This window comes from Camelus dromedarius, chromosome 14, assembly GCF_036321535.1.
Source record: "Camelus dromedarius isolate mCamDro1 chromosome 14, mCamDro1.pat, whole genome shotgun sequence".
Taxonomy (NCBI): Eukaryota; Metazoa; Chordata; class Mammalia; order Artiodactyla; family Camelidae; genus Camelus; species Camelus dromedarius.
This window is the reverse complement of record NC_087449.1, coordinates 46648385-46661123: the sequence shown is the minus strand read 5'-3', so window position 1 is coordinate 46661123 and position 12739 is coordinate 46648385. Positions and strand designations below refer to the sequence as shown.

At 55.7% G+C, this 12739-nt stretch overlaps 2 protein-coding genes across 2 annotated transcripts; both read left to right on the top strand.

Moving 5' to 3' along the window:
- The first annotated feature begins 2938 nt into the window (after positions 1 to 2938).
- GJB5 (gap junction protein beta 5) lies at positions 2939 to 6448 on the top strand. Its single transcript, XM_031464686.2, has 2 exons — positions 2939 to 3091; positions 5266 to 6448. Exon 2 carries the CDS (start codon positions 5290 to 5292, stop codon positions 6109 to 6111), a length of 822 nt encoding a protein of 273 aa, XP_031320546.1. The 5' UTR covers positions 2939 to 3091; positions 5266 to 5289; the 3' UTR covers positions 6112 to 6448.
- A 1205-nt stretch (positions 6449 to 7653) lies between these two features.
- Positions 7654 to 12161, top strand: GJB4 (gap junction protein beta 4). The gene is made up of 2 exons (XM_031464687.2): positions 7654 to 7783; positions 9121 to 12161. Exon 2 carries the CDS (start codon positions 9208 to 9210, stop codon positions 10006 to 10008), a length of 801 nt encoding a protein of 266 aa, XP_031320547.1. The 5' UTR covers positions 7654 to 7783; positions 9121 to 9207; the 3' UTR covers positions 10009 to 12161.
- The last annotated feature ends 578 nt before the right edge of the window (positions 12162 to 12739 follow it).

The window sequence follows — 12739 nt, the reverse complement described above, 5'->3', positions numbered from 1 at the left end:
GAACCGAACCCTGTATTTCCCCTACTGGCAAAGTTTCAGGATTTGCTAATTCAGTGTCTGTGGTGATTTACAGAACATAACTACCATGAAGAATGAGAATGGACTGTACCAATCTGACTACGTCAGCCTCCTTTCTTCCCCGAGGCCTCCCTCTGCACACAAGATAAATCCAAACCCCTTAGCTCAGTCTTTCACAGTCCAGAATGTCCTTGCTTTTAAGTGCCCCCCCAACCCTGTTCCAGTCGACTCTCCAAAATTTTTACATCTTCTTTCACAGAGGTCCTCTGCACACTCTGTGCCCCTTGCTTCAAAGGACTCTCCTCTTGGTGAACTCCTACACATCCTTCAAGACCCAGCTTAAATGTCACCTTGTCTGGGTCTCTTTCTGGCAGAAATTGACACTCTCCTCTGTGTTATATGCCTCTTACAGCACTTCTCACAATTTTGTACCCGATCCATTCATAGGTCTCCTCTCTTCTGTACTTGGCACTAGTTTGGGAGAAGAACAGTGTAGAGGGAGATACATGTGACTGTCTTTGCAGGGTCCATGTAATTCATACATCAGTCATTTAAGAAACATAAACGGAGGCTTAACTGGGTACCAGGCACCATACTAGGCCCCCAGGGTCCAGCACTGCCCACATGTGTGGAGCACTGGGCATGTAGTGTGGCGCGTGTGTAAGAGTGTGTGTGTGTGTGGGACTGCATTGTGCTGGCTGTGGACCTGTGGTGTTCGTGGTTCTTGGATATACCATCCATGAATTCCAGCCCCATGTGACCTGCTGATAAAGGGCACCTTAGAAGTGAATTAGGCTAACAGGCTGTGTCTGGGCGCTAATGAGAAACCCTCCCAAGGCGCTCCCTGCCCACACTTCCCACCTCCCTGACAGTCAGCGCCTGACACAGGGCTTGCCTTTTTAACCCAAAGACAACATCCATCCACAGGAGATTTTCTCTGGCAAGTAGTCTGTCTCCCCTCCTTTCTCTCCCTTCCCTGCATCTCAGAGAGAAGAGGCATAGGAATAGGGAAAAAGGGAGGAAGACATTTTGTGCGGGTACCCACCCCGTGCCAGGCGTGTGCAGGCAGTTGATGTACATCACAGGCAGTCGTAGAAAGGGTTTTCTGGGTGCCGGCCACTGTTCTGGCACTGCACCTCTACCGGTTGGGTTAATCAGCGCGCCAGCCCTATGAGGTAGGCAAGGCCGTTCTCCCACTGCACAGATGGGAAACTGGGGCGTCGCACAGACAGGAAAAGGCAGAGTTGTTCAGGTGCTGTGCTGCAGTCTCTGTTCTCACAGGGCACCCCTCACGGGTACAGCATGTCTCATTATACATCCAAGAAACAGGGAAGCTGTCCAGATCTGAAAGAGGTGAGATTCCAGGTGCAGTGATTGGGCCCAGGTGCAGAGGTGTGAGACTCAGGTGAAGGGGTGTAGGACTCAGATATAGGGCTACGGGACCAAGATGTAGGGGTATGGGTGTATTAGCTCTGGGGTGCATTCGCTCCAGATGCAGGGGTGTGGGCTTCAGTGTGGTGGGGGTTGGACTTAGATGCAGGAGTGTAAGCTTCAGATGTAAGGATGTGGGACCCAGATGTAGGGGTGTATGAGCTCCAGGTGCAGGGTATGGAGTCCAGACACAGATGTCCCCTACCTTAACATCCTCTGCCTCCCCCGTTAGACAGGGAGTTGCTGTTCTGGACAGGACTCATCAATCCCAAGTCCTTTCTGCTAGAGCTCCCCCTCAAGGTCATTCTTACATCAGTGTGTCTCTGGGCCCCTCATCTGTGTGTCTGTCTCAGGCTGGGAGAACCCGCCAGCTTCTTCTGACTCTCTCTTCATCTCTGTAGCCCAGCACCAAACATAGCACCTGGCACACAGCCATGTCTCAGCAATGATCCTTGAATGTAAAACAAGGGTTGGTAGAAAGGCCAGTGTATGTGATGTCAGGAGCAGGGAGCAGCCACTCAGGGCAGGGGTGGGAGGCTGGTGAAGGGCAGTCAGCCATGCAGCGGTTGGGGAGGTGCTTGGTGTTCCTGTCTGGGGGAGGGGTGGGGCTGTGTATGTGGAGAAAAGGCAGCTTTCCGTGCAACCCCTCATGCACTCAGTGTCAGGGTGCAAAGACTGAACTAGATTTTGGCAGCAAGGGGACGGCAGGAATGGGCAGACTGGGCCCAGAAACCTGTCCTATGACCCCTTTGCTATCATGAGAGGCTGCACAGCTGGTGCTAGACTTACCAGCTGGTAACTAAGGCCAAGTTGGTGAGTTCCTGGGGGTCAGGGGCTGATCCATGTTATATCTCACTCACAAGCCCCTAAAAATGTCCATTGGTGGGGACCGATTCATTCATTCAACAGGGACGTTCCACCTAGAGCAGGTCTAGTTAAAATCAACTATTCCAATACAGTCTGACGATCACATGGAAGCTCATGGCCGTGGGAAGCCCTGAGATGGGGCCCTAAGCTACCTGGGGCTGTGCAGTCAGGGAGGGCTTCTTGGAGGAGTAGTCCAAGGAGAAAGGAGAGGGAAGGGCATCCAGGTAGGGCAACTGATGGGCAAAAGTATTTGGGCTAGAGACAGAATTTGGGAGTCATGGCACTTCCAAAGGTAACTGAAGCCGTGAGAACAGAAGGCCACGGAGGAGCAACTGGAGAAGGAGGAGTGTCTGGAGCAGCTCGTAGAGTCTCCAGAGGTAGCAGAGGGCATTTCTGGAGAGGAATGAGAATCCAGGACAGGCCTCAGCTCCTCCCAATGAGGCCAGGGGTGGGAAGACAAGCAGGGGGTCAGAGTGGACCTGTGGTTCTCCTTGAAAGGATGTCAGGATTTGGGGCTTAGGGCTCCGGGAGGAGGGAACACCTAAGTTTCCTGGGCCTCATTGCAGGCAGTCTGGGGAGGCTGGGGCCCAGCCAATGGCAGGGCCCCATGCAACTCCTCCCCATCCAGGGCCGACGGCACACCCAGGCTGCCTGCCGAAATCTGCAATCTCTGTCCCTAGAAACAGGCTTCCCTAAACACTCTTCCTGGTTCTGACATGAGTTCCGGCTGCCTGCTGAGTTCGACCACCAGCGGCCAGGAGGAGTAGCCACTCAGGTAAGGCCATCTGTGCCCAGATGTGCCCTGCCCCTCAGCATACCTGGAAGAGGCAGATTTCTCTGGCGGAGAGTCTGGGGAGTAGCCTGGACACATCCCGTGTCCTGATAGTGGAGGAATGAAGGGCTCCGCCCTCCTCTGCTCTCGGTTTTCCCCCTCTCTCCCCAGCTGAGCAGAGGTGGGAGCCAGGGACTGAGTGGGAGAGGGGCTCACAGAGGGGCCAGGAGCTGAGGAGGCAGATCTGCTCTGCCTGGGCCTGCCAAACCCCACCCTGCCCTGCCCTGCCCCAGATTGGGCTGGGCAGAGAGCCCCTGGGCTGGAGCCTCCTTGGTATTCCGTGAGGAACTGCCAGGAGTTCCACCCACCTTAGGCAGGACTGAGCAATTACAAGCTGATGATTCAGAGCAGGGGCCCCACATTCAAGGGGTAAGTAGACAGGAAGGTGGAGAGACGGGGTGGGGAACAGAGTCACCCCCAGCCTCCCTCACTGGGGATCCACCTGGTGGAGGAAGGAGTGGGCACAGATCAGACAGGCAGAAGACTTCCTGCAACCTCAGGAAAGGGCCCAGGCCCAGAGTGTGGGCCCTGGAGCCAGCCAGCCTTCAAATCCCAGCTCTGCCACTTACCAGCTGTGTAACTGCGAGCAAATTAATTAACCTCTCTGTGCTCCACTTTTCTCATTTGTAAATTGGGGATAAACCATCTACTCTTTTATACAGTTGCTATGTTGGTTCATGCAAAGTGCTCAGAACAGTGCCGACACTGCCTAAACACCCAGTAAATGTTGGCTTTTGTCACTACCTTGCTTATCCGAAGCGGATGGTGCAGGGGGTCAGGACAGCGTGATGACCTTCAGCCTGGACCAGTCCTGGAGGGACATCAGGAACCCCTTAGAGCAACAGACTGTGCAATATATGCATATATACGCATGACTGGGACATTATGCTGTACACCAGAGATTGACACACTGTAACTGACTATATTTCAGTTTAAAAAAAAAAAAAGAGCCTGTGTAAACCAACTCCCTGAGGTCTCCGGGGTCAGGCAGGCAGGGGGAGCCGGTAAGGTGAGGCCACAATTTGTGGGTCTCTCCACCAGGCAGAGGAATTCCAAGTGAGGAACTGAGGCACCCTTCACTCTGAACAGTAGTCACTTTCTCTAATTGGAGGTAAATCTGATTCTTGTATGTTCATCAGGCCAAACCGAACGGCAGAACTAACCAGAGCCAGCAATTCCGACTTTGGTGTCTGTTCCTCAAGATGGCCAGAAAAGGGAGGGTCTATGGTCGAAGGAGTTTGTGCAGATGCTACATATTCTGACCCCTTTTTGGAGATTCATAATGTGAACTTACTAGTATGGTCAAGTAAAGGGACCTGTTTAACTTTGCTGAACACAGTGCTTGCCTACCATTTTGAACACAGAATCCTTTTCTCTTACTGCTTCTGTGACCAGCCTACTGAGCAGGGCTCCAGGGAACAGCAGTTTGGGAAACTCGGGAACACCAGGCAACTCCAGGAAGCCTGCAGGATAAAGAGAATCATTGTGCCCTACCCTGTATTTCAGTTGGATTGCCACTGACCTTGCTTCAAGTGAGGGGCACCTGAGCAGGACACTGCCTGGATATTTATGGAGTGTTAGACCAGATGGGAGTTTTGGGACAAGGTTCCAGCCTCTTCTCTAACCCAAGCCCCCAAGCCAAGTCAAAGAGCAGATTCCCCTTGGAAAGAGGCTGTCTGAGGGGAGACAGCAGTGCTCAGAAAGGAAAGAAGTCATCCTTGGGCTCGGCCCCCAGAGGAGAGGGCTGGGGTTGGAACAGAGGGATGAAGGCAGGATGTCTCACCTCCTTAAGCCTTCACTGTGTGGGACCATAAGACTGGAGCTGAGGCCCTGGGAGGAGCAGGTGGCTCCCTGGACCCGCCTTCACCCACTTTTATGGGTAAGAGTTGAGTACTAGGCTTAATTACCTGTGCTCCAGTCTCAGCTCTGTAGCTAATAGTAGCGTAACCCCATCTGACCCCTCTCAGCCTCAGTTTCCTTCATCTGTACAAGGGGGACAATGATAGAGCCTAACTCCGCCGTGGCTGTGAGGCTCAAACACAATGACATAGTCCTATAAAGCGCTGAGAGTGAGCATTCCATAAATGTTGGAAATTAGCATTATCATCTCCCCGCAGTAGCAGCCGACGCCTGGGGCCACCATGAACTGGGGGATCTTCGAGGGGCTCCTGAGCGGAGTCAACAAGTACGCCACCGCCTTCGGGCGCGTCTGGCTGTCCCTGGTCTTCATCTTCCGTGTGCTGGTGTACCTGGTGACCGCCGAGCGCGTGTGGAGCGACGACCACAAAGACTTCAACTGTGACACCCGCCAGCCAGGCTGCTCCAATGTCTGCTTTGACGAGTTCTTCCCCGTGACCCACGTGCGCCTCTGGGCCCTGCAGCTCATCCTGGTCACGTGCCCCTCGCTGCTCGTGGTCATGCACGTGGCCTACCGCGAGGCTCGGGAGAAGAAGCACCAAGAGGCGGCGGGGAAGGACGGTGGGCGCCTCTACCTAAACCCCGGAAAGAAGAGGGGTGGGCTCTGGTGGACGTACGTCTTCAGCCTGGTGTTCAAGGCTGGTGTGGATGCCGCCTTCCTCTACGTGTTCCATTTGTTCTACCCCAAATACACCCTCCCTCGGGTGGTCAAGTGCCACGCGGCTCCGTGTCCCAACACGGTGGACTGCTTCATCTCCAAGCCCACGGAGAAAAACATCTTCACTCTCTTCATGGTAATCACGGCTGCCATCTGCATCCTGCTCAACCTGGTGGAGCTGGCCTACCTGGTAAGCAAGAGGTGCCGTGAGTGCCTGGTGGCCAGGAGAGCCCGGGCCAGGCATGTGGGCCGCCACCGGGACTGGGCCGCCTCTTCCTGCAAACCAGACGACCTCCTCTCTGGAGACCTCATCTTTCTGGGCTCCGACACTCCCCCTCCTCTCTTACTGGACCACCCTCAAGACTACGTGAAGAAAACCAATGTGTGAGGGGCTGCCTGGTCCCGTCTGGGTTGGAAGGACCCGGCACCTCTCAGAGATGCAGCCTTGGGGGTGGGGGTGCTAAGCTGTGAGGGGTGGGGGGCAGGCAAGAGGGAGGGACAGATGACCTGGGGTCAAGTCCCTATTCCCCAGCTCCTGCCACAGCCCAGCTGGGTGCTTGGACAAGGTACCCCTCAGAGCTGAACCTCAGTTTCCTTTTGTGTGAAACAGAGATGAGAAGGCCCACCTCCCAGGGTTGTCGCAGTGAAGAGGGGTTTAATAAGAGAGAATAACATGCCTTCGGTGTGTGGGGCCCACAGTCAGGGCTTAATAAAAGTCAGCGCATTCACTGATTCAACGTGCCCTTCGATCCTTCGCCCTTTTCTATCCTTATCAGGTCATTGGGCCAACATCTCTGCCCCTGCAAAGAGCTGAACTTGATCCAGCCACATGAGAGGCCATTCCCTCCCCCAGGAGAGGGTGCCCCAGCACTCCTGTGGGGTGAGGGTCGGGGGGCCATGCTGCTTTTCATGCTCAAGTCTAGCCTTTATCCCCAGTTGCAATTTTAAGCCCGTGGGTGGTCTGCAAAGAGAATGGAGCTTGGTATGTGGGGAGCCGCATGTCACAGTGGAAAGTTAATGGACTTTTGAGTCATAACACTTGCACTTGAACCCAAGTTCCACTGGGATCTGGGAAAGTGATCAGCTTCGCTCCAAAATGGGTTAATAGCCACGCCTGTGGGGTGGTTGTAAGGCTGGATGAGCTCACGGCTGGATGGGGTTACCCAGCTGTAAAGGGCCACATAAATGTTAACCACTGGTATTAGGAAGTGCTCTATAAATGCTTGTGGGGAATGAGGCAGAGGAGCCCCTCCCTGGCTGTGCATTAACCTTCACTGTCCCAGCCACCAGGACGCAGGCCCAAGGCCTCTCTGCAGCCCCCACTGGGTCACACTCCGACCTCCACAGAAACCCAGGCCCAGAGGGGATGGACAGGGAAGCTGCACCTGGCCCTTTGCCAGCTGGAGAATTTCATGCTGCGCCCTGCATTCCTGCTCTCCACCAGGGCAGCGGTGCCCTTGTTCAGAGGAACCACAGCTGGCCCCTCCCATCCCCTACTCAACTCACCAGCAACCCAAGCTCTAGGCCCCAGAAATGTCCCTGCCAGGGTGGGATGCAATCCTGGACTAAACTGAGATTGCCCCTTTCCAGAGATGTCAGCCGCTAAGGGCCTCAGAACCAGGCTTCCAGAGGAAAAGGGCAGGAGAGAGGACTGGGGAAAGGGGGACAGGGTCGGGGTATTAAGGCAGTCAAAGAGGGGACAATGCCATTTGGTGCTGATCTGGGCCTGAGCACCAGGATACCAGGCTCCTGCCCCCATTCACGGCAGTTTCACCCATATATCTTCCAGCGCAGGGAGCCAGACCCAGCCATGCCTGACCAAACTGCAGAGAAGGCGTGGGCCAGGGGAGAAGAGCCACAGGTGTTTACCCTGAACGCGTGCCCGGGAAGTCCGCCCACCAGCCTGCCTGCCCACCCGGGCACTCTCGCTTGGCTCATTGGCTCAGCAAGCCCCACCCAGTAGGGGAGTAAGGAACAAAAGCTGCCTGCAGGAGGCCCTGGGGCAGACGGGCAGACAGACTAGCCCACAGACAGGAGAGTGGCTGCTAGACTCAAGAAAGGTGAGGGCCACGTCGGGCAGGAGACTGGGCTGGGAGGCAGGGATCAGATGGGCTGAGGACCCCCAGGGGACCTCAGGCTGTGGGCCCGGCTTCAGGGAGGAGCAGAGGGGACACAGGATCTCTGGGGAAACCCAGGGAAGCCCCAAGGAGGGGAAGGGATGTCCTGCCAGACCAAAGGAAGGACAGAAGTCTAGAGAGGAGATAAGGAAGAGGAAGGGTCAGGAAGAAGTGGTGTTTCCAGCAGGTTCGGCAAACATCTACTGCGTGTTCATGGGGCCAGGCTTGGTGCTGAGTCCTGGGGAATCAGAGACGAATGAGGTATAGAGGCTGCCCTCCAGAAGCTGACAGCCTGGTACCGAAAACTGGTAAACAGACCATTTGTGTACCGGTGAGGCACTCTGCCAGGAAAGATGGAGAAGGGTGCTCAGAAAATGTGCCAGAGGCACAAGGTCTGAGGATGCTGAGATCTGAGTCAGGGACAGGGGAGGGGCCGGGGCCACAGATGGAACAAGATGGCACTCCAGATAAGGGGTGTGGAGGATGGTGCAGGCAGGACACGGCCTGAATGAAACGAGAGCTGATGTGGGCAGCGAACAGCCACTGAGCAAAGACATAAGGGGGTTGGAGGGTCCCGGAAAGAAAAGGTAAATGGTGGGGGGAGGACTGTGCCAGAATCTTGCCTCTGTCTGTTCCCAAGTCCCTCCTTAAGGCTGGAATGGTTGGAATTCCAGAGGAACCTACTGTGGTCAGGACAGGCAGCCCTCAGGCCTGGCACCAACGCAGGAGGTGGGAGGATGATACCAAGCCACCGTCGTTCCAAAGAACCTGTTTCATTTGGAAGGGAACGTCAGGGTGAGGGACATCCTGGAGCCAGAGAGAAGAATGAGGGTGCATAATACTCCACAAGGTACAGGGCCTGGCTCAATAAAAGTTGGAGGAAGTTGAGGGAAAAAGATACACATCCCCACCTCCTGCGTGGTCCGTCCCTGGATCCAACCCGCACTTTGTTACTGTTTCTTCAGACTCTGTGTGACCCGCAGGGCTGAAGGTTGGGGTCGATGAGATCAGCCGCACACCCATGCAGGATGATTATCCTTCACGTTTATCTATTACCTTGTAGAATAAAATATGCCCAGATTGTGGAACTAGAAGATGAAAGTTCAAGTCCAGCTCATGGGCCGTGGGCGGGTGCCTGTCTGGGCCTTAGCTTACTCCCCCGTGAATCAGAGAGGATGGTAGTCCCTACCCCACCGAGTCATTGCGAGTGAGGACATGATGACAGTGGTTGTGAAATGGCTTTGCCTATCACACCTTTAATTAAAGGCACCCATTTCCAGGTTCCCTGAGGCCTCGTGGCCCCCAGGACCCGCACAGGTGCGCACAGGCCTAGAACACGCACGTGAAGAGCCAAGGCCACAACCAGCATGAACTGGGCGTTCCTGCAGGGCATCCTGAGCGGGGTCAACAAGTACTCCACGGCACTGGGTCGCATCTGGCTGTCCGTGGTCTTCATCTTCCGTGTGCTGGTGTACGTGGTGGCGGCCGAGGAGGTGTGGGACGATGAGCAGAAGGACTTTGTCTGCAACACCAAGCAGCCAGGCTGCCCCAACGTCTGCTACGATGAGTTCTTCCCCGTGTCCCACGTGCGCCTCTGGGCCCTACAGCTCATCCTGGTCACATGCCCCTCGCTGCTCGTGGTCATGCATGTGGCCTACCGCCATGAGCGTGAGCGGAAGCACCGCCGGAAACATGGGCCCGATGCCCCGTCCCTGTATGACAACCCCAACAAGAAGCGGGGCGGGCTCTGGTGGACATACCTGCTGAGCCTCATCTTCAAGGCTGCCGTCGACTCCGGCTTCCTCTACATCTTCCACCGCCTCTACCAGGACTATGACATGCCCCGCGTGGTGGCCTGCTCCGAGGCGCCATGCCCCCACACCGTGGACTGCTACATCTCCCGACCCACAGAGAAGAAGGTCTTCACCTACTTCATGGTGGCCACAGCTGTTATCTGCATCCTACTCAACCTCAGTGAGGTCACCTACCTGGTGGGCAAGAGGTGCCTGAAGACCCTCGGCCCCAGGCGCCGGCGGTCCCGGTGCCGGGCTCACCTGCCTGATACGTGCCCACCATATGCCCTTTCCCAGGGAGAGCACCCCCAGGATGGGAACTCTGTCCTCATGAAGGTCAGGTCCACCATGATAGATGCAGGTGGGTACCCGTAACTGGTGAGGTCGGCGGCTAAGACCACCAGAGCCTGGGCCTGCTCCCTAAGACCACAGCGGGGCAGTGGCATCATTTCTGCAGCAGGGCAGGTGAGGAAGGTGGGTGTGGAGCTCAGGAAGCCCTCACAGGGGCCAATGCTGGGAGGCAGTTCGGTCTCTGGGTCCTGAGCCCTGGGAAGGGGAGGTTGATGGCTGGCAGGGATTTTGTATATGGCATTAGGGTGTGTCAAAACCCTTAATAAATATGATTTTCTTTGTACTTTGCATACCAGGGGAGGAGTGATGGGTAGGAAAGCAGGGAGATTCATGATGGACTTTGGAGAGGAGGTCAAGACTCAGTGGGCATTTGAACCCTGGAACCTCAGGTGCAGGTTTACCCATCACACACACACACTCACCCCACACACACCACCCACAGAATGTGCCCCCAGGATGTGCTGGGAAGCCCAGAGGCTGCTCCAGGGGTCTCTGGACTCTACAACCAAGGCAGGAGGGAAGGTACCCTCGGAGCCCCTGTGCCTAGCATGAGTCGGTTCTCAGCGAGTGTCCCTCAGATGAGTGCATGTGGCTCCACATTCCGGCCCCCCTAACCCTGCCCAGCACAGGTCCCCAGAGGTGAGTCCTCTAGGTGGGTGAGATGGTGCCAAGAGCAAGTCTTGGATGCAGAGTCTGCCAGCGTGTCTAGGAGGCACATCCCCACAGGCCAGGAACCCACTGAGAGCATCCAAGCTAAATGATCCCTCATAGATCCTCAAGTTTGAGCAACTTACCTCCTCCTTACCTCCTCTCATCCTCCCTCACCACTCACTTGACAACTTCCAAACCCACAGCTCCAGCCTGGACCTGCCTCTGGTCCCAGAGCCCCATACCAACAGCTCATGGGACAGCTTTCTGGGAGACCCCCAGACATCTCCCACTCTGCAACCCCCAAACTGACTGTGTCATCTTTCCTCAAACCTGCCCTCCCCAAAGATCACCACTCCCCACCCCATGAATAACACTACCATCCACTCAGGCATCCAAGCCAGGAGCTGGCCTGACATCCTTGTCCCCTCCCCAGCTCCTAGCCCCTCATGCCTTACATCCCACTGCAGCACCAAATCCCACTATTTTCAACCCCTAAATGTTTCCCGAGTCTGCCCCTCCTCTCCCACCCCACACCCTCCCACTGGGCCTCTCCCATCTGCCCTCCACTACAGGGACAGTGTTTTTTCTAGATACAAATCTGATCATGTCATTCCTCCTGCTTTGAAAATCCCCTCACCGCCACTGTCATCACCATTGCCCTCCATCCAACCCCACTGACGTTCCCAGCCACACCCCCTGCCTCCTCCCTCCTTGTACCACCAATAATACCAAAGGGCTTGTGGCTCCCCAACCAGACACATCACACTAGGTCCTGCCTCAAGCCTTCAGACATGCTGTTCTCTCTGCCCGAAATGCCCTCCCTCCCTCCTTTGGGACCCTTCCTTGAACCCCAGGGACAGCCTTAACTGCCTTCTCCCTGCGCCAGCCTCGCCTGTGCCTCTGCCCTTCTTCCCAGATTGGAGTGGTCTGTTCTCCCCACCAGTCTATGAGCCCTTCACGCACGGGATGCTGAGTCATCCAGGTCCTCAGTTGCCTTCAATAAATGTTTGTGAAATGAGTAAACGGACTCTGAGCTGCCTGACAGGAGGGACTGTGTCTGGTTGATCTGAATCTGAATCTTCCACCACACCTAGCCCAGGAGTTCAGCGTCTTCCACCACACCTAGCAGGAGTTCAGCGTAGTGATTTCTTGTTTGTGTGTTTTGATGTTGTTTTCACTAAGTCCAGACTAAAGGTTTCTTTTATGGGTGAGGAAACTTTGGCCTAGAGAAGGGAGGGGAACTTCCCGGCCCACAGGGAGGGGTTGAATCTGCTGAGGCTGTGTGCCCCATGGTTCAAGGAGAGCCTCCATGCCCACCCCTGATTATGGGACAAGACCAGAGACTCACCCCTTCTTAGGCCAGGGTTCCCCTGAGCAGAGCCAGTGGCAGGAATTTGTGTGCCTGTGAAGGAAGGAACAAGGGAAGCAGGGTGGGGAGTGGGCCGAGCTGAGCAGCGAATGAGTTCAGGGAAACTCAGCCATGGCCTGATCCCCACGGGTGGGGTAAGCAGCCTCTGAATCATAAATCCCACCACAGAGCTGTCCCCCTTGGAGGAAAGGGCATCAGGCTTTGGAACTCCTGTAGCAATCAGTCATTGGTTTCAGGCCGCCCCAAGGGCAGGAGGGCTGGTAGGAGGGGTAGGCGGCTCCCACTCAGTCAGGGTCAATTCTCCAGGGGCAGCTATAAGCCATGAGTGTGTGTCCCCCAGAAAAGGAGGTACAGGCAGGGCACCAAAACCATCCACTGAACTTCCCAGGAAACAAGGCAGCCCCCACCGCCAATCCAGACCAGAGGATGGTCCTCTCAACCAGTTCTGAACCAGATGGCCCCGCATTGCTCAAACCAAGGTAGCCCCCACATGCAGCCCAGCAGACCAGCCCTAGTCAACTCCCTCTGAGATTCCAGATTCCCCAGTCCAGGGGCTGCTGCTGGGTCCAACAAATGGCCAGAGCATCCCAGACCTTGACTACTCCCATGCCCTCTCCATGGGTGGTGGTCCAAGAGGTCTCCAGTCCTGAGCCACTGAGCCAGGTAGAGACCAAAAGCACATCTGACCAGCCTGAGACCACCACCCTCTGACCTTCCACCACCTTCTTGAAAACT

What these genes read in the sequence shown, in the direction of transcription:
- GJB4 (XM_031464687.2), top strand. Translation starts at nt 9,208, where the DNA reads ATGAACTGGGCGTTCCTGCAGGGCATCCTGAGCGGGGTCAACAAGTAC.
- GJB5 (XM_031464686.2), top strand. Translation starts at nt 5,290, where the DNA reads ATGAACTGGGGGATCTTCGAGGGGCTCCTGAGCGGAGTCAACAAGTAC.